The sequence below is a fragment of the Acanthochromis polyacanthus genome, chromosome 2 (genome assembly GCF_021347895.1).
Source record: "Acanthochromis polyacanthus isolate Apoly-LR-REF ecotype Palm Island chromosome 2, KAUST_Apoly_ChrSc, whole genome shotgun sequence".
In the NCBI taxonomy this organism is placed as follows: Eukaryota; Metazoa; Chordata; class Actinopteri; family Pomacentridae; genus Acanthochromis; species Acanthochromis polyacanthus.
The window spans coordinates 23729185-23750249 of record NC_067114.1 but is presented as its reverse complement, the minus strand read 5'-3'; the positions used below and the strand labels follow the sequence as shown (position 1 = coordinate 23750249).

Here is a 21065-nt window from a genome sequence, read left to right as displayed (position 1 = left end):
CCGGTGGCTGTGTAATTCACACCACTGTCCAGCAGCTCAGTCAGCACTATCAGCCACGGTGTCGTCATCCTGCCTCTGTTCTCCCACTGCGTGTAATGAATCCAATATGTCTAAACCCTGGCATGCACAAATGATTAACTGGTGGCAAAGAGAACAGAACTGATTAAGGAGATAAAGCTTGGCACACAATAGCCTCAATACTACACGTGTACCTGCATAACTAGAGCTTCCTCACGCGAGGGAGTTATTCATCCCTGCTGATCATTCCATTTAAATTTTTAATACCCTCTCATTTTCTTGAACGCATTAGACAGAGAAGCTGTATAAACCGGTAAGAATTGCAATTTTCTGCGCTGAGTCCTCAATTGGAAGTGTTTATTACCTTAGAAATAAACCACAGTGTGAAGTGGCAATAATCTGTAGCATGTTAGGGAAACATTTGGGTCACACTGATGGAAAATTAAACAATTAAGAGACTGAGAAGTGCAGAGAGTTACGTGTAATTCTTTCACAAAAATGTAGTTAAAAGCAAAAAACTTTGCACTGTAATATATAATGCATGTGAAGGCTCTAACTGGGGGTACCACCAGAAAAAAACATTTGCTGTTTCAATCAAAGCCTAAGCCACAATCAAGTAAACAAAGTGCAATGTGCAAATAGTGGCTGTACACTTTTGGCAGTTTTGTGGTACACCCTAGATCTGCATTGAACCACAGCGGACTTTAGAAGAACCCATTATCAAACATTATCAGTCGATATCTCAGTTGCTTGTAACACATATTGATATACCAATAAGCTTCTCTCATCACCATAAATGCTGTGTTCATCATTACATAATGACAGTTTGGCCACAGAGAGGACAGAAAAGATCAGTTTCTCTTGAGTGGAAAGAATAGCAAGAAGGGAAAAAAAGTAGTAATAACAGTGTGGTGGTGGCTGAGCAAGTCCTAATCGCAGTATTCACAGTGTATAGTTGCACCCTGTTGATATATGTCCTTAAAATGACTGACTGCAGATTAAACTTAGTGAGTAAATGAATTAAAATCTAATCGTTTGTACATGCAAATTATCATAGGCAACAAAAGATATTCAAACTTCCTTGTCTTTCCTGGTATTATTGCTTTAAGTGGATTAAAACAATGTTGCTGCTGAGCATCTATTGGTTCTACAATGAAATTAAAATTAATTGCTGTGCTACTTTTGTGATTTTAGAGAGGTCTATTTGGGCGTTGCTCTGTGAAATACAGCGACAAAATCCCATGCCAAAAATGCTATATCCTGTTTCCAGACTGTGAATATAGTAAAGACTTTCCTGGGTCTGTAAAAGTGAAGCCAATGCAAAAGTGACTTGAACCTGCATTCTTTATAATGGACAGCAGGGGCCGACTTCTCTGGTTGCAACAACAAGTCTAATTGCACTCTGTTCCTTACCTCAGTAAGCACTTACCTAATGACTTTATGGTTTCAGATTCTAGTTTTAAGATTTCATCAATATATCATGATGTTCATTTTTTTCAATTAAGGTCCCATTTAGAGTGAAATCAACAATAAAACAAAATATGTTCAAAGGCAAGGCTACTTTGGATTTGATGAATTGCTACTTTTAGAATGTGCAGTGTTTTTTTGTGCACAGTGTTTTTTTTGTGCAGCTCCACTGCTCGCTCATCATGTAAAGCGAAAAAACAAAAAAACAAAACAAAAAAAACATGATGGTAACTGCCAAAATGCCAGATTGAAGAGTTGAAAGCAGTAGCCCACAAACCTATAAATTTTACATACAGTTTACGATCAAGGCTGAGTTTGCTCACAGCATGTGGATGGAACAAGGGTTTAGACACTTTACTCCACAATTGTTATGCAGGGCCGCTGGATTGTTAGTGACACAAAAATACAAACCACAAAAAGGAAATTGCTAAGGAAAAAACAGTCAGTACACCTCAGGAAAATGCCACATCACCTGCACAACATTGCATCTTGTGAACATCAATGAACAGCATGAGCAGAATGTTGCTCCATTAGTGGTGCCTCTGTAAGTCTAAGGCTAATTTTTTGGTTAAAATGTTACAAGGGAGAAAGTTTTGCTTGTTACTCTCTTTAATCCAACTGGTAAATCAGACATGAAATAAGCTTAAGGATCATAGTCCCTTCATTCTTACATAAACATATGGAAAGGAGCACTGACACAGTGGGTTGCACAGCTTCTCATAGCATACTGGCGGGTTTAGTAAAGCTGATAGATTCCAACACACTGAAACTGACTTAATACAACTGTGTGTTGCAGTTTTGTTCTCATTTATCAGTGTTTAGGAAGCAGTTATGACTCAGCACAAGTAGATGTCATCTCCTGAGAAAGTAAAGAGCTGAGAGTCAAAAGTCTGGTCAATATGCCAAGTATTTTCTGGCTTCAAGACACACTTCATAGGTGATATCTTATGTAAGTCTGAGCATTATTTACTTTATGCTACAAACCTGCAATAATAGCTGACTTTTTTCTTTTCTTTTTTTTACATCTGGTTCAGAATATTATCCTGTTAATCTCCTGTCTGTTAATTTCAGTGTTGTCTTTTTCTGTCTTTTGAAGAAAATTACATTTTGCTTTGGTTCTTCTGCACCTTTCCCAATATTACCAGGTTGCATCCCCACTATTTTATTACTGCACGCAAGTTCTCCAAAGCTTACAATAAGCCGAGTGGGCAAACTCAATCACAATGACTTAATCAATTAGCTCCATGAGAAGAGTCTTACTGATGCGCAAGTCTCTCATTGGTCGTGGAATAAACTCCTAAAAACTCACATCTGTGTATTAAAGCTACATATTTAGATTTCCCTACATTATTGTTGCTTTCTCTTAGAATATGCAGATCTATGAGGTCCCCACCATTCTGTCCACCCACCACTCTGCAGCTCAAGCACACCAGCCCACTTGTGCGCTAACACTGTAAAACTGGTCTACACTACACAATGGAAAATTGTATTAGTTCAACCATATATTTTTTTAACTAAACCGATTGTAAAGAAGAATAAGGATACAGAAGATGCCAGCCCTCAAGATGATTAGCTTGATTTGTCGCATCTGAAATCGTAGAAGCCTGAAACCATGTATGTTTTTGTCAGCAGAAACAGCCTCATTCAGAATCTCCCAGCTATGGTGTTGACTGCTTATTTCACTCTTGATGTGTTTTCTGCCATATAGAAAATGGCATATGTGCATGGTAACGAGGTAAAAAACTTGATTTTACCAGACCAGACCCTTAGACACTTCCTACCCAGGAAAATATTCTCATCAGAAACTCCCTCAAACATTAAATATGACTACACGCACAGTAGCTGGTTTTTGATTCATGCATCATACCATCAACTTCTCCAGTCCCTCCACCGACTTACTTCAGCAGCGGAGGATGAACTAAATTCCTGACTGTCTTTTCTAGTGTGAGTTTTGGCTGAGAGTGAACACTAAGGTCTTGTACTGTAATGTGAGCAATAAAATAGTTATCCCACAGTCTTCCAGTGAATTTCAATGTTTAACTACACGTCTTCCATGGCGCTCAGACGGAAGAGAGTTTACTCTTCCGTCAAAAAAAAACAACTTTAGTTACTTGTTCAAGCACTTTATGACAACCTATGCACCGCTCAGAGGGATTCGGTTTGTAGAGGACCACAGCTGTCCCGTAACTTTGACTATAATTTTGTTAGCTGCCTACTAAAACGTTGATACGGATTGTTTTGATATGTATCTTTGAGGACGTGCTGTGTGGATAAAGAGAAATATCTTTTCCATCCACAGCTTAGTTGCATTTCTTTCCACAGGCATCCTGGAAGTCCTACTTCTGTGAACTGAGGACGTGCAGCACAAAGCTGGTTCAGCTGGCAGGCTACAGTTGGCCCATAAATGCATAAGTGCAAACTTTTTTTCTTTTTTCCACAACTTTGCGTGCTGTCTAAAAAAAACGGCCGATGATTGTTTTGATAGAAAACAGTGACCGATACCTCCCTCTGCTCTTTCTGTACACAACCTCCCGACCCTTGGCTCTGTCCGAGCAAACACAGTCTGCACGCAATGCACAATGATTAACCCGCAGATCGTCTATTGACGCAAGTTTCCCTCAGTAGGCAAAAAACTTGGCCCAGTTTCTTGTCCATAACATCCAGACCTGCGCTGTTGCTGCCTTCCTATTCTTTCTTTTAGCCTTGTTCTTTGTCAGGCCTGTTGTGCTTTTTGTTGCTGTTGTTAGACTTTAAACCAAGAAGTGCCAGTTTAAGGTTTTCTCAGCATGAAAATCTGATTATAAATTTGGCTGAAAAAATGTGTTGTGTTGCAGCTGCACTTGACAGCTTATCAGTCTCTCTGTTGCTGGTTTACTGTCACTAAACTATCAAACTTCTCTGTCGACAAGCCAGAATGTAGCTCTGTAACAGAGATCAGGAAGCTGTGTGCTGGCTGGCTTCAAGATTTTCTTATTCATTTTCAGTTCTGACCACAGTGGACTAAAACAAACAAACAAACAAACAAACAAACACAAATTAAGTGTCTAATTTCTCTACAACAGTACAACAAAATTACATCTCTGTCCCACAAGTGAGTACATGTTCCAGAACTGATAAAACTTGTGCATTTGTTAAAATAATTTATTTATGTATATATTGCTTCTTTTATATTGTGGTTTGCATTATTCTGAGTCTGCATCTGTGGCCTGTCATTCCTGATTTACCTTAATTACTTTAATGCATAATCATACACACACACACACACACACACACACACACACACACACACACACACACACACACACACACACACAAACACAAACACAAACACACACACACACACGACTTCACCTCTTGCATAATGTACATTGCATTAAAGTTTCGCAATGTCTTCACTCTTCATTATTTATGAATATGTTCCTGGTCTATTGTAAAGATTTTATAAATTGTTTCTTGTTGTTACTGCCCATGCATGTGGAGCAGTCACTTTGCATTCACTGCCCATACAGTTTGTGAATAATAACACTTTTAAATCTTGAAGCATGCTACTTACTTTTGGCCAGAGGTCACAGGCTGTTTCTCTGTGTTTATTAATTCACCATTCTCTGACCCACTTCTGTCAAAAAAAAAAAAAAATGAAGAGAGGGTTCAGTTTTCAACTAATGTTTTGTGTTTACAGCTGTTTACAGCATTATGTCTCACGGATGCCACAACAGCATAATCACATCAACAACACGTTCCTCATGGTCTTCATAAAATGGATCAGAGTGAGACCTCTTGGCTGAAATCGGACTCTCTGGATTAACCCGTACATGACAGGCTGCTTGACGGCCCGTTGGTTTGTACCGCAGCGAGAAACAAGGTTGTGGCGGGGGCGATGTGCGTGTGTGTCTCTGTGTGTGTGTGTGTCTCTGTGTGTGTGTGTGTGTGTGTGTGTGTGTGTGTGTGTGTGTGTGTGTGTGTGTGTGTCAGCACATGCATTTGTAGGGGGCAGAAAAGGGTCATTTGTTTCACGCATGGCTTGTTTTGCGTGCCAAGCTTATCCATATCTTATTTCGCTGTAGGAAAAAAAAGTGGAAAGAAAGATTGACGACCAGAGAAGATGTTGTCTGTACGATGCTTATCTGCTGCAGAATAATAGTAAGGTCATAAAAATGCTACATGAGCATGACGTCGACTTAAGACAACCCCAAAATAATAATAATAATAATAATAATAATAATATAATAATAATAACTGTTATTAATATGTAAAGAGCATTTTTTTCTTTTTCCTACTTTGTTTTTAAAAAAAAATGCATTACAGTATTCGTACTGGGCAGCAATGTAAAACAAAATATCACTAAAAAATTATCTGATGTGTGTTCAAGTATAACAGAAGTTCAATAATGTGCTCACAGTGGTCATTTTAGATACAAATGAAGTTAATTTACTGTGAGAAAGTGATACATTTACAGAGTAGAAATTGAATTGTTGCCAACATCTTCGTAAAACTACTTTGTGAAGCTGTTTGTACATTTAAAATGCATGTTCAGCGCCAATGTTGAAGGTTTAAAGCTGAATTAAACAATATTTGTCCACAAAGGCAGAACAAAACAAGCACCTGTTTCATATAGAAGGCATTTTGCCCCAATTTGCCCCTTTTTTATAGTTTGTTTCTAGCCACCTGGATCCTTCAATTTTCTGTCTTTCTTTCTTTCTTTCTTTCTTTCTTTCTTTCTTTCTTTCTTTCTTTCTTTCTTTCTTTCTTTCTTTCTTTCTTTCTTTCTTTCTTCACCATCTTACTTCCACTACTGTTCAAAAGTTTCAATGAAGATAACATTAAATTAATCAGAAATATAGTCTAGACATTTTAATGTGGTAAATGTTTATTCTAGCTGGAATCAGCTGATTTTTAATGGAATATCTCCATGGGGTACAGAGGAGCATCACTCCTGTGTTCTAATGCTACACTGTGTTAGCTAAAGGTGTTTAAAGGCTGATTGGTGATTGGAAAACCCTTGTACAATTATGTTAGAATATGAACAAAAGTGTGAAAATGTAAAAGAGTTTTCATGGAAAACATGAAATTGTCTGCATGAAACCAAACTTTTGAACGGTAGTGTAAGTTGCAAGCTGCAAATATATATATATAATATAAACAAAGTTTTGCCGCGTTGCATTTTGGTTGTGGCAGTTACTTTGGGCTATATTTTTCAGTGGATTTCTCACCTTGAACAGCATGATGGTGCTTTTACTTTTCACATGAATTTATTTATTTTTATGTATATTTATTTATTTGCATTAAATATGTTCTTGCTGGGAGAAAAGATCTTTTTTCTTTTCTTTTTCTTTTTTTTTTTTTTGCAATGGCGCCAGCATGCAGTCATGACCAGACACTTAATTAGGGTCGTGACCTCGATGCACTCATTTACTCAGCTGCAGCAGGAGATGGACGGTGCCTGCAGTCAGCAGGGGTCCAACCACGAACTTACAGCTCACTATGAGAGGCAAGCTCTTCAGGTCATAGGTCATAACTTGAGGAATGCTTTTTCTCCTTCTTGTCCAAAATATAAGGTCTTAAACCATGTTGGGGGAAAAAATCTTTAAATGTATTCATTTTTACTCCACCAAGTTAACATATATTCAATTCCGTTCAAAAATTTGGGGTCACCCAGGCAATTTCATGTTCTCTACGAAAATTCACACTTTTAATATTCTAACATAATTGCACAAGGGTTTTCTAATCATTCTAATCTTTCAACACCTTTAGCTAACACAATGTAGTATTAGAACACAGGTTGCTGGAAGTGTTCCTCTGTACTCCTATGGAGATATTCTATTAAAAATCAGCCATTTCCAGCTAGAATAGTCATTTAACACATTAACAATGTCTGGACTGTACTGTATTTCTGATGAATTTAATGTTACCTTCATTTTTAAAAAATACTTTTATTTCAAAAACAAGGACATTTGTAAGTGACCCCGAACTTTTGTTTGTGTAAGATTGAGAACAAGTGTAATACAGTCCAGTCCAATACCACCAATAAACATGAAGTATAATCATCACTTTTGTGACAATGTGAACACATGTACCATCCTTACTGAACAAAAACGCCATAACAGAGTGCTAATGTTGCCAGAATCATTCAAAATAAATGTTGTGTTTGTCTTTTGAATAGTGTGCATCTGACCATAAACTTTTGGCACTAAGCATCACAATCTTTTAACTTTTTATGAAGTGCAAATAACAGACGGAGCCTCTTTTGAAAACATCTGTCCAGCATGGTGAATTATTTGTCATGCACATGTACCGTTTCTGTGCAATGAATCCTCAAAGAACAGTTTTATTCTATACCACTTAAACTGATGAGATGTTGGGGGCTTCTATAGTTTCTCAATCTGAAAAATACAAGAATAAAGTCAAATCAACTCATATTTTCTGGCTTATTTGATGTAAATATATTAGTTTTGCTCATTTTCTAGTTATTTGAACTTTTTAATCTTAAGCATCAGATGAGTTGAGAACTTAGTGGAGAGTTCTTACAACTTGAGCCTTGATAAGTCGAATGAATGAACAGCTGAGAGTTCACTGAACTCATTACATGAAGTTTATAACAAACAAAACTAGCAGACTTCCTTGGAAAGATTGTTTGATAGTTAACATTTGCCTGTGCCTGTTATGTAATAATTGTAACAAATCAAATCCCTGAAAAAGTTAGCACTGAATTCAATCCTTACACTAGTAGACTTATAATATGCCTGACCGTAACTGGGAAAAGCCTCACAGATTGTGTTTGTAAAGACTTTGAGGGGGAAAAGGCTTTGAGAGTTGAGCTTGTAAGTTCTTAATGTTAGGTAAAGGAGTCACTCTTAAAACTTTAAAATTGTAAAGCAAAGTGAATTTGTCTGATCTGCGTGACAAGTTGATTCAATTTAATCTCAAGTGTTATGACTCAAGCTGAGTCATTTTAACTCGACTATCTTTCTACTTTCACAACTCACAAGAAATTTTTAAAGTAAAAAAAATAACCAGCATGCAGCTTACTCACAATCACTGACAATATTGTTTCCATATCTGATATAAATGTGTTCCTGTTTTAGTTCTCCTTTCTTAAAATCACACTAACAAGCCGTAATAGGATGATGATGTGATTTTCTGAACAGACAACCCATTTCCATCAGCTGAGGTATTATTTTTAAACTATTTCAACATTTGAGTATTAAGCTCAAAGTGAGTCAGATATTCAGCCACTCACTCACACGGCGTGTCTGGCCAGGTTTCGTGCTTTTTCCTCAGTGCAGGTCATGACTCCACTTGGACACGCTATCTTATGGGGTTTTCCTTTATGATCCTCCCTCCTTGGCCTTGCCTATTTACGCTCAGTTATGACACCTTCGTGCTCGGCTGCAGAGGGAGAGGTGACAGAAAGATGGATGACCGAGATATTTCCGCACGCAACTATTGTTACTGCCGCTGAGCGCAAATATACTGGCTTGCATAAGGACAGAGGAGGGCTGTGGGGATGGGAGGGAGGGAGGGGAAACCATTAGCTCAGTTACTAATCTGGTATTCACGCCTGGTGTGGAAGGGAAGGTGATCCAGTGACCCCCTCACCCACCCCTGCACACATGCCCTTACACACACGAAATCTTTGTCTCCCGCCATGCAAGCACAGACAAATGCAGCCTATGTGAAGAGGCTTTTTTTTCCTCAGGGATGCTGCAAGATGTTTGTGTGTTGAGTTCATGGTTGCGTGTGAAAGACATATCAGTACAGACTGCTGAGCTGGTTTTAGTGCTCTCATGGTGACCCACCCTGATCCTACTGCTTATCTATTGATTGTGTCTTCTGTTTTGACCTGAAAGCGCTGAGTCCTCTACAGCAGTGCCAACACCTGTTGCTCCAGTCATTGGCCATAAACCACTGTCTTATCACTGTGTAATTGCCTTGAGATCACTTCAAAGGACAGTAATCACCCAATATCAAATGTTTCTAGAGAGAGTTGGAGTTTTGCTTTTCGGTTCTTAACACACCAAGCCATGAAGTTTAACTTCCACATTAGATGGTGACTGTGTAGAGCTTAAATTAAGTCTTAAGTTACATTATCTTTGTTGTAATATCAACTAGGAAATTTGCACTATTAGTGAATGTAGTGTATGTTAAAAAAAATCACTGAAAGAGCAAAGAAAATAAAGGGAGAAAATCTCAACATCAAAATTACTGTTTGCATCTTTAAAAACAGATAGCCAGCCAGCTGCTTGTCTGTGCTCTACAGTGTATTCTTCAAATTCATCATAATTACAGTCAGCTTAGTCCCCCCTGACCTATTTATTTACTTCACATCTCTCCCAGTAGCAAACGTGAAAGTGTCACTTTGATTCATTCTCTCACATTACATGAAAATCAGCATCTACTCTTATTTATACGATAAAAACTGAAGGAACCCTCTATTCATTTTCATACCTGGTGATGAAAACTGAAACACTTCTCTATGAAGACTCGGTTTCTAAACTTGTCTGCAGTACTTTTAGAGAAGGAACTTAAGAATATTGATTTTTCTGCTGCACTACATTTGATTTCATCTCATCCTGGACTTCTTATTATGCAATGCAGTTTTTACAAGCCTTGCTTTTCAGATTAAGCTAAAGTTGGCAGCTATATATATGAAGTCAGTGAAATGAGCTCCACAAAGAAACAGAAACCAAACTGAAGTACACTTACACAAACTTCTGATATATATTCATAGTCAGAGTTTGATTCTCACTTGTCTTCAGATTTAAAGCCTTTTCCATCACCACATCATACATTTTGATATGCACTTTCACTTACAATATACTGGAAACAATCACTCATGAACTAAAAAAAAGCCTATTTTTAAAAGACAAATAAAACATTAATAATACTGCCATTGAGCTTTGAAGTAACAAATAAAACCCAAAATACTTTATATGTGAATATTACTCAACGGATGTTCACGTACGAGTGAGACAGAGAGGTGTGCTGCAAACTGAAAACCACAAACTGATGACATGAGAGCTTTTACACCCTGCGTGCAGCGGGGAGTTGTACAATGATTTACTGTCATATTGCATGCAACAGATAACATGATAGTTCACAATGAGCATCATCACATGCCTTTTTGTGGAGTATGAGATCATGTACAAACTCAACCATTGTGCATGTGTGAAGTTCCAATTCTACTGCTTTTAGCTCCATATTAACTCTTATAGACAATTCAGTAAAGGGAGCATGCTGTAAATTTGTATTAGGTCATAGGCAATATTCATGTGAGGTGTCATGACCTGCAGTCCATAATAATCCTATTAAGATTTGCTCGATGGGGCACACGCAAGGCCAGGAGCCTGTTAACTGATGTCCTACTGGTCAAGCTATTGTTCTCTGTTACTGTGGACCAACTGTATTATTCCATTTATGTTACAGTGAGGTTTATCCTGCGGTTTTAGAATTAAGGCAGTAGTCAAAGACGCATTAAAGGGCAACTTAGGGGATTTCACACATGAAGCTCAGTTCACTAGTTAGAAGGAACACACATACAACTCTGAAAATGTCTGTTATCTGAAGCTTTCCAAAGCTGGGTTTTGCAAGCCTTGCAAGAGGCTCCATTCATACTACATTATACAAACTGCAGCGTACTAGTCAGGCTGCACTGCCCCCCTCACACTGAATACAGAAAACACACAGAGCTCCTGTGGATGTTTCCAAAAAGTTGTGACTTTGCATTTTTTACAGGACACAGCAGTAAGTTACAGAGTGTTCAGTAGCACCCTGTCAGTGGTAATCTCTGAGGTGTCCCAAGCACAGGATATCTGCAGAAGATAGAACTTCCAACTGTGTGCGCCATTAATGGAAGGTATGTACAAATCAAAGCACCACTAAAGTCTGGTAGTGACAAATTCTTTTACAACTCTTTTAATTAGTGTGGATACTGGGGAGTATACAAGATTTCTTTCAAACAACATGGTACATGTGCAGTGGGTGTGCTTACAGTGCATACAGTTCACACAGTCACAATAAAATTTTGGGATGTACATGAACATCCATCCATTCAATATCTATGCAATGCTTAATCCTCATTAGTGTTGTGGGGGGCCTTGGTGAAGGTAGGGCACACCCTGGACAGGTTGTCAGTGATAGATTCACATTCACACCTACTGACAAGCTGGACTTATTAATTAACCTCAGCATGTTTTTGGACTGTGGGAGAAAGCTTGAGTACTCGGATAAAACCCTTGCATGCACAGGGAGAACATGCAAACTCCATGCAGAAAGAGCAACCCAAGCCGGGACCAAACCCAGGATCTTCAAGTTGCAATGCGATGGTGCTAACCAGCAAGCACTATGCAGCCCCTGTACATGAACATCCATGCGGACCCTATCAGATTTGGTCAGATAACAAATTTTACATGGACCCTTGCAGACGTGTAAAGCACGAACAGTCCTCAGGATATCTCTGTTGCTTTGATCTGGATCATTCTTTTAAATGTGTTCCCCATTTTTATGAAGAGCAGAACTAACTGCAGAATAACTCCTTTCATTCCTACAGTACGTCATCAAACGTACGAAAAAGTCCTGCTGCTGCCAGTAATTACGAGGGACACTCCACAAATGGCGATGTGGCATGAAAACATAATATGATACTTAACAGAGCATTGAAGGGAGATTCCTATTTTGTTTTCCTACTTCCTTGAAGTACATCAGTGCTGCTTTGCTCATCAGGTAGAGACTGAAACCCATTTTAGTGGGGCAGCTGGTTGTTCTGTCAAGTATTATTCAAGAACCCCATCGCCGGAAAGAAATTAAAATGTTTACTTATTTTGTCAAGGAGGAGATGGTGATTTTAATGTTGCAGACACTTTGAAAGCAGCTCTTAAGGAGGTATATTTTGCATCAAGTGGGGTTTGAAGTCTTCGTAGTTGTTTATGTTTGATTTTCTATTTTCAAAAGCAAAAAGTACCAGTTATATATCAATGGTAAATACTGGATACCGGCCCCAGTCCTTCAGAGATAAATATTATAAGCATCTTTTTAAAGGTATTATGGTTCCACCAGCATGAATTTGTTATTTTTATGGACGTGTTCTAAAAAGGTTTTACAGCTTTATGACAACCGGAGGTGCACGCATTCTTCAACTCATGCTAAATCACAAAAACCACCACAAAGAAAAAACAACCTCCTGACAGCACTGGTATGCAAAGAAAGACACACAAGGTGACTGAAGGTGTGTGCGTGACAGCCGTTGCGTGAGTAGAAACTAACAGCCTTCACAGTCATTACACCTGCTTTTATGTCCAAGAATTCTTTAAGAGGTATATGGCTGTGGGCAAAACATTTTTTCCTCTGTTTTTTTCTTTCAAGCTCTTTGAAATGGACACAGGCAAGCTAACACCAAAAAAACCTCGAGGCCAGCGTCCAGCTCTGGATTCTGACAAGACCCACCACTGCTCTCCCTGTGGTCATGTCGACACACAGCTTTGGTCCGTGCAGCAGCACTACTGAGCACTTCGTGTAGTAGCCTGTAATCTCTTTAATCTTTGTAAGTATTAGTAGACTACCTCACCGTGGAATCTCCCCCTGACTCACATCCAGGCTTCCTCATCCTTCCTCCACTGCTCCCCCAGTTTTCTCTCAGTGGAGACAAATGTGGCTCAATTCAACATTGATTTTGCTCTTTCTTGACCTCCTTCATTACATCTTTTTGTAATGTTTGGTCATTTTGAACATTAGGCCTAGCAGTAGAGGCGAATATAATTCAAAAATGTTACATGATCAAGCAATATCTGGGTGTTTTCAAGCCCAGTTATTTGACATTTACGGCTGTTTGTCTCCAGTGGTGAATGCCGCTCACCTGTTGTGATCTGACACACTCCTGCAGCCTGAGTGCTCACTGAGAATGCAGCCGGCTCTCACCTCAGGCGCTCCACACACTGTCACAGCCACATTCACCTTTAATCAGGTTTAATTTCATCCCCAGGGAGCACTCACATTCAACTTGAAAATGCACCAAGTGAAGTTTGAACAATGTGAATTACTTCAGGTGTTGAGTTTATTTTGAGATACTGTTCTAGATTTCAGATTTATTCAGGTTCATGTGTTCACCTTCATCTGCACTGCGTTTCAGTGAATTCATGTCTTATCTGCTGAAAGATGTGTTTGTCCTTTACCTACTGACCCTGCTTGGCATATTGTTGGAGCTGTAAAATGACATGTAAGGTAATCACTTATTAATCTTCATTATTTTTTTTTCTAGGAACCCTGAGCTATGATTTTAGACAGACGCTTAGTTTTCTGTAGGATTTAGCAAAATCATGTATTAATATTCTAGAATTTTTATACCATTATGGATAATATGTAAATGTGTGGAAAAGATCGGTTTTGCATACGATTGGAATATTCATATATTTGTCATTTTGTGAGATATTGCACATAAATACAAATGGAGTTCACTGGCAGAAAGAACTTTTCCTGTATAGGTATTTTTTGACATTGCAAATCAAATTTGGAGCTGCAATAACCAGCAGCACACACGAGCCCATGCACGCAAATAAACAACCGTAAATTACGTCTCTCTGTTTTCGTTGTCCTGTCATCTTGTTTAAAAAGTATTGAAAGATTTCATCCAGTGATTCTTTCCAACAGTCCCAGCATCCACTGTGGGACCCGCTGCGTGACACACAGGGTGACTAGTTCACCTCGAAGTTCCAGTTTTCGTAACTTGTTTTGCCTTGTTTTGGTGGGTTCTCGCCTGTGTGGCTGCTCAGTCCAGCCCCACCGTGTTGCATGACTGCAATGAATGAAGCCTGAGTGGCAGATTGCATGACTCCAAAGCCCCAAGATCCTCGCATTTACAGAAGCTATAGCGCAAATATGTGCACCTTCGTGCTCAAGCTGGGGGGAAAAAAGAGTCTCGCGTCCTACGCTCTTTGTTCTGCAAGTTTAAAACCCTTGTGTCTTTTCCAGAGGCTGCTGCCTTCGCGTGACTTGACCAAGCAGATTTAGGATTGTCCAGAAGACCGAGACCCTCCCCTCTGGACGCCTGCTCCGCTTCTCACGCAACCTGTAGCACCAGAGGCGCAGCGCCGAGGCGCACGGCGAGAGTCCCCGGAGAGTCAACAGAGTCCCGGAGGATCAGGACTGCGTTGAGCCGCGGGGATTACGCAAAATAAACAAAAGTTTTACTGCTTAACTTTTTAAAACTCAAAATTACCTCATGACTTGAGAGCTTCTTAAACTTCTGGATCACAGTTTACCAACGAGTTTGTTTGAGCCTACAAACTTCAGTAGTCCCCCAGTGTGCAGTGATTTTTAACCCCTAAAAGGCTGTGTAAGAAAAACAAAACAAAAAACAGATATTATTTTGTTACCCAACTCTCTGCATACAGGTGTAATATTCAGTGAGTGAGAAAAAAAAATCTCTCTAATAGCAGACACAAGACATGTCATGAGTAAATCATGGGCAACAGAATACATTAAAGGGAACTTTTTTTTTTTTTTTTAGATGTCTTCTGCTTTTCTGCTTATATAGCCAACACTGCCAAAACATTTCAATGATCTTTATACTGTATTTTTAAATTAAGGCTGCGGAACAATTTTAAGATTGTTGTGTCTTTATATGACAAATTAAAATACATATAATAGAAAAGAAGAATAAGAGCCAGAATTCTACAAGACGTCTTTGTTAGTTTAGAAAAATTCAAATCTAAATTAAGATTGATATCCATTTCCTTTTCCCCCCCTTAGTTAATATGCCAGATGTACACAAAGCAGACTTTTTTTGCAGCAAACAAACTTATTCAAGTTGTGATTTTAATTTTACCTGAATGAAATCTGTTATTAAATTAAGAAATCTGAGGAATCATATGTGAAGTGATAACAGCAATACATAAAGTGTAAAAATATATTTATCTGTAAATAACAATTGCTTGCTGGTGATATATTAAGAATTAGGTTAAAATAAATCTCTGATCATATTTATTGGAAAGCCAGTTAATAAACTTCTGGGAAGCTTGCATGTATAAGCAAGTCACCCTATTACACCTCTACTTCCATCTGGACCATATAGAAATATTTTTAATAGCTATGAAGAGGAAAATGGATGATCAGTCAGTACAGTGTTTGACTCTGTGTTCAGTGCCTGCAGCCTTTTCTCTTTTCCCATTTTCATCAAATTAGGTCATAGAATTTGACTGTGCAGTAGAGCAACAAGTGGCTAGAAAGAACACATCCTGGGTGTGAAATTAAGATCCAGATTTCAAAAAGATTTAAGGTTTCAAATTGAATCATTTCAGTATATAGACTAATCTTTTGAAATCCAGTGTTATGTACATTTCTTAAATTAAACCAAAAAGTGACTTAAAAAAATGCTTCGTGACTGACTGACAGTTAGCTGTCGACAACAGGCTACCACCGTTCACTACGCATCCTCCATAGCCATGGCAGATCCAAGAATACGGCAAGTGAAGATAAAAACCGGCATCGTTAAGAGGCTGGCGAAAGAAGAGATCGCATACTAGCAGCCTTTTATACTAGCAGCAAGGAAAGTAAAGTTAAAAAGAAGTAATTTATCCAGTGATAATATCAGGCTATTTGCCTTTATTAAACTCGAAATGGCACAGAGTTTAGTCTGAATGTGAAGCAGAGCTCTGCTGCAAATACCTACTCAGAAAATCTGGCTGTTAAAGGTTGAAAAGAGGACAAAGAGGAATGGTACTGAACTCATACCCTTGCAGTCCAGCAGTGCTGGCTGATTGCCCCCCTCCCTTTCTCCGCATCCTCTTCAAAGGGGAGGTGAGGGTTTGATCACTGCGCTCTCACGCAACTGGTCAATCTTTAACTCCAGCGGAGAACTAACAGGTACAAGCACGCAATGGCATCTGAGTGTTTTATCAGGACTTAAACCTGCCTGGGAGGTTGTCACGGACTCCTGTTCTCACCCCCCCAAACCCTGATGTCCCATTTGCAGTTCAATAAAACGTCACATTTATAGATAATTTCCTGTAAGATCTTACTGGAATTGTTTATTTTCCAAAGCATGACTCTAAAACTCTACTCAATCTGGACCAGAAAAATCTATTTCACACCATGCAGACAACAAACTGATCTAAATTATTAATTGACGTCGGTTTAACATCACAATATCACCGCAGAAATGGATTAGCCGAGTGGTCGGACAAGAGTCGGCAGTTTTATCAGCTTATTACCATAAGAAATCCTCTGCAGGCATTCACAGAATGATCGGACGCTGCGCTCAACAGGTACAACAGGACATGTGGATTTAGTTACTTCATCGGAGGAAATTTAGATAATTAAAGTTTCTGCATCCAAACACAATTGGCACATATGCGAAACACGCCGAAATTTAATAATTTCTGATACATCATGCACGTTACAAATAACAGCCCAAATAGTACGTAAAATAGAAACCCAAACGCAAGATTCTGTTTGCAAAACCCTTTAGAGCTACCTGCAGAACAGTAAGTGAAGCACTGATCTGAGCACTGTTATCAGAGTGGAAATTGCTTTATAAAACATAAACTATAAAACACGAAAGGCATTGAAGTGATAAAAACCTGATAATCAACGACTTTGCGGAGCCAAGCAATTATGCATGGGTAGGTTTATATCAAGCACACACACAACACACACACGTACACCCGCGTACACACACACACGTACGCACACCAAACTTCTGCTCCAAACTTCATTCATGACAAACAGAGAGAGAGGGAGAGGGAGCGGGATTACGTCATGAATAGCAGCCAATGAAGCGCTGGAGCGCTCTATAAAGCAGGAGTCCATTCTCTGTTTCAGAGACATCAAGACAGTAAACTCGGACATCAAGTCTACAGAAAGATATCTTCACTGTTTGGGGAAGTTCTTCTGGGACCACAGCGCTGTTCTTCTTCCATCCTTGGACAAAGGTATGTTAATTAATTGCATGCATTGGAAGGCAGACTTATTTATACCTTAAAGTCCAGGACAGCAAGATTCGTTTGAAAGAATATGTTTCATAAATATGCATTTGGTGTTTGTAGCTGCACATTTTATACAGTTATATGAGTTGTAGTGTGGTAATAAACTTATAGACTTTCACTAAAATTTGCTACATGTCTGCTACTGTGCTTAAACTATCACTTGTGTTCTGCAGCTGGAGAATATACAGAGTTAAACAGACACATGCCATATCACAGTTACTTCAAATTTCATGGTGCATGTAGTCAACTTGTTATGCAATACTTCTCCCTTTCACTGCCTGTACTGCTCTAATGCCCCTCCTATTTAATTTACAGGTGTTGCAGAAGCAAGAAAAAAGTTGTCACCATGGCGCTAATGATTCTGCCACTCATTGGATCCCTGTCAATATCTGAGGGCCTGCTGGCCATAACAACGGTGTGTCTGGTCTACCTCTTCCTAAAGCGTTTCCACAATGAGATTCCTGAAGGGCTTCGTCGACTCCCTGGCCCAAAGCCGCTGCCTATCATTGGCAATGTGCTGGAGGTGGGCAGCAAACCTTACCTGAGTCTCACTGCCATGAGCAAGCGCTACGGCGATGTTTTCCAGATCCAGATCGGCATGCGTCCTGTGGTCGTGCTGAGTGGCAATGAAACAGTTCGACAGGCTCTCATCAAACAAGGGGAGGAGTTTGCAGGCAGACCTGACCTGTACAGCTTCAGCTTCATCAATGATGGCAAGAGTCTGGCCTTCAGCACAGACAAAGCTGGCGTCTGGCGAGCCCGTAGAAAGCTGGCCTACAGCGCTCTGCGCTCTTTCGCCACCCTAGAGGGCACAGACCCAGAGTACTCGTGTGTGCTGGAGGAACACATCTGCAAAGAGGGCAAGAATCTGATCCAACAGCTCCACACTGCCATGAAGGTTGAAGGCAGCTTTGACCCCTTCCGCTACATTGTCGTCTCTGTTGCCAATGTGATCTGTGGCATGTGCTTTGGCCGGCGCTACGATCACCATGACCAGGAGCTGCTCAGCCTAGTGAACCTCAGTGACGAGTTCACCCAGGTGGCAGCCACTGGCAACCCAGCAGACTTCATTCCTCTTCTTCGGTTTCTGCCCAACAAAGCAATGAAGACGTTCTTGGATGTCAATGAGCGCTTTAACGCGTTTGTTCAGAAGATTGTCAACGAGCACTATGCCACTTATGACAAGGTAAAACACACACTAAGTCATATTTACTTTATTCTTCTTTAGAGGTTTTCTCTTAGACTCTGTGTGTCTAAGATTTATTGAGATTTCCCAATTATCTGCTTATAGGACAACATCCGTGACATTACAGACTCCCTGATTGATCACTGCGAGGACAGAAAGCTGGATGAGAATGCCAATGTCCAGATGTCAGATGAGAAGATTGTAGGCATTGTCAATGACCTGTTTGGTGCCGGTAGGTTAAATGAACCTCTCTATTTGTTGAAGAATCTGATCACATGCGACCGTGATGAAAAAAGTATCCTCATAGAACTGTTGAATGCTTCTCTTCTAGGTTTTGACACTGTCTCCACTGCCCTGTCTTGGTCAGTGATGTACTTGGTGGCTAACCCAGAGATGCAAGAAAGGCTTTACCAAGAAATTAGTAAGTACAACTTTTTTTGCAAAAAGTGCTTCCTTTTACATTTGATTATTCTTATATGACAGAAAATGTGTAATAAAAGCATTGCTTTGAATAGCACTTGATATTAAAAGGTTGTTCTTAGTGGTAAACAGTAATGTAGCATCATCACATTGATTTATATGTTATCTGGACCCTGAGTCTGTAATAAAGTTAGTTTGATCATTTTTGCTTAATTTTCAGAGGACAACGTAGGTCTGGATCGTACTCCTCTACTATCTGATAAAACCAAATTACCCCTCCTGGAGGCATTCATCCTGGAGCTGTTTCGCCATTCTTCATTCTTGCCCTTCACAATCCCGCACTGGTGAGGTTCTTCTCTTTTGATTGTTGAAAAGTACTTCAGGTTGTCACCACTATAAGAAAGTATGCAATATAAATTTGCAAAAACACTAACACTTTTTCTAAATTTTTAGCACCTCAAAAGACACATCTCTGAATGGCTACTTCATCCCCAAAGACACCTGCGTCTTCATCAATCAGTGGCAGATAAACCATGATCCGTAAGTTGTTATCATTTTTTTTAGAATCTTTATGACTTAACATACTCCTATAAAAGCTGCACACTACTGCAGAGCCAACTCTGCTGAAACAGACAGCAATTGCATGTCATAGTCCTAAAAAGGAGCCCCCCTTGGTTGTTGAAAAGATAGATGATGATCACCTCCCCACATCCAGTATGTCATAGCTGCATGAGGAGAATAAACTTGTCATGTTTAATGCTTTTGGGGCTCTTTGTGCAACCAGTCATGTTTTCTCATTCTCTGCACCTTTCAGTGATCTCTGGAAGGATCCATCTTCCTTCAACCCTGAGCGTTTCCTGAGCGCTGATGGCACTGAGGTCAACAAGATGGAGGGGGAGAAGGTCCAGATTTTTGGCTTGGGAAGGCGGCGTTGTATTGGCGAGGTCATTGCACGACATGAAGTCTTCCTCTTCTTGGCAATCATCATCCAGAACCTACACTTCCACACGTTGCCTGGAGAGCCCCTGGACATGACGCCAGAGTATGGCCTCACAATGAAACACAAACGCTGCCACCTGAGGGCCACAATGCGAGCGAGGAGCGAGCAGTGAAGCTATTTAAAATGTACACTGTCTGACTCAGTAGGTGGTAGAGGCTGACTATGTGAGGGTCACAGTCAGATCAAGGGTCAGTGAAAGAAGAAACTTTCTCAGAATGTAAGGCACTGGAAGTCTAATGTAATCCATTGAGCTAATGGCATGAAAGCAATTATGTGAGGTTTGCTTGTTGAGGACTGTTAGAGATGTCTGCATTTGTGTTTATCTGTGACGTGGTCTTGGCTTGCTAGGATATTTTCTTGCACGTATCTGGTGCTTCTCAGTGAAGTATAAGGAGACACTTATTTCTCCTGCTGTGCAGTCCAGTAATCCAAACTGCTTCCAATCAGAAATTATTTATACTTTGTTCAACTTTGGGACAAAGTGAGTTCTGCTGAATGGGCATTACTATGTGGAGCACTGCAACCTACATTTTTTCTGTAACAGGATTTTGAAGAGAACAAATATTACCTTATGATACTATTCACACTTGTAAGCTAATTATTTGCATTCCATTATACTGTGGATGCAAGACACTGAAGCTATAATTGTATCCCAAAATGTGATTTTGTGTGCATATCAACATTTTGTTTTTGTATTTTTGAAAGTGATTTTTTTTTTCATCTTAGTGTTTGTATATATTTGAGGTAAAATAGTTTTGCTGCACATCTCAGGACGCCAAAACAGTTCAAGTCATTTTGACATATTGAAATATATCAGTAGGCTGTACAGTTTCGTATTTCTATGGCAAATGTGCTAATGATTGTATAAAATGTAAGGGCCGCAGCATCCTTTAATCAGCCGCAGAAATAAAATAAAAATTATGTGCTGGAAAAATCTGCTCTCGTTGTATGAGGCACACACACACACACACACAGAGAAAGAGAGAGAGAGAGAGAGAGA

The 21065-nt window shown here is 39.5% G+C and overlaps 1 protein-coding gene across 1 annotated transcript; it reads left to right on the top strand.

Moving 5' to 3' along the window:
- Positions 1 to 17313: 17313 nt before the first annotated feature.
- Positions 17314 to 20999, top strand: LOC110969461 (cytochrome P450 1A1). The gene is made up of 7 exons (XM_022219543.2): positions 17314 to 17405; positions 17775 to 18645; positions 18751 to 18877; positions 18977 to 19066; positions 19286 to 19409; positions 19519 to 19605; positions 19880 to 20999. The coding sequence occupies exons 2-7, from the start codon at positions 17806 to 17808 to the stop codon at positions 20175 to 20177; spliced, it is 1566 nt and encodes a 521-aa protein (XP_022075235.2). The 5' UTR covers positions 17314 to 17405; positions 17775 to 17805; the 3' UTR covers positions 20178 to 20999.
- The last annotated feature ends 66 nt before the right edge of the window (positions 21000 to 21065 follow it).

Coding starts and splice junctions, on each gene's coding strand:
- LOC110969461 (XM_022219543.2), top strand. CDS start 17,806: ATGGCGCTAATGATTCTGCCACTCATTGGATCCCTGTCAATATCTGAG. Junction 18,646..18,750: donor ACTATGCCACTTATGACAAG/GTAAAACACACA, acceptor ATCTGCTTATAG/GACAACATCCGTGACATTAC. Junction 19,606..19,879: donor TGGCAGATAAACCATGATCC/GTAAGTTGTTAT, acceptor TGCACCTTTCAG/TGATCTCTGGAAGGATCCAT.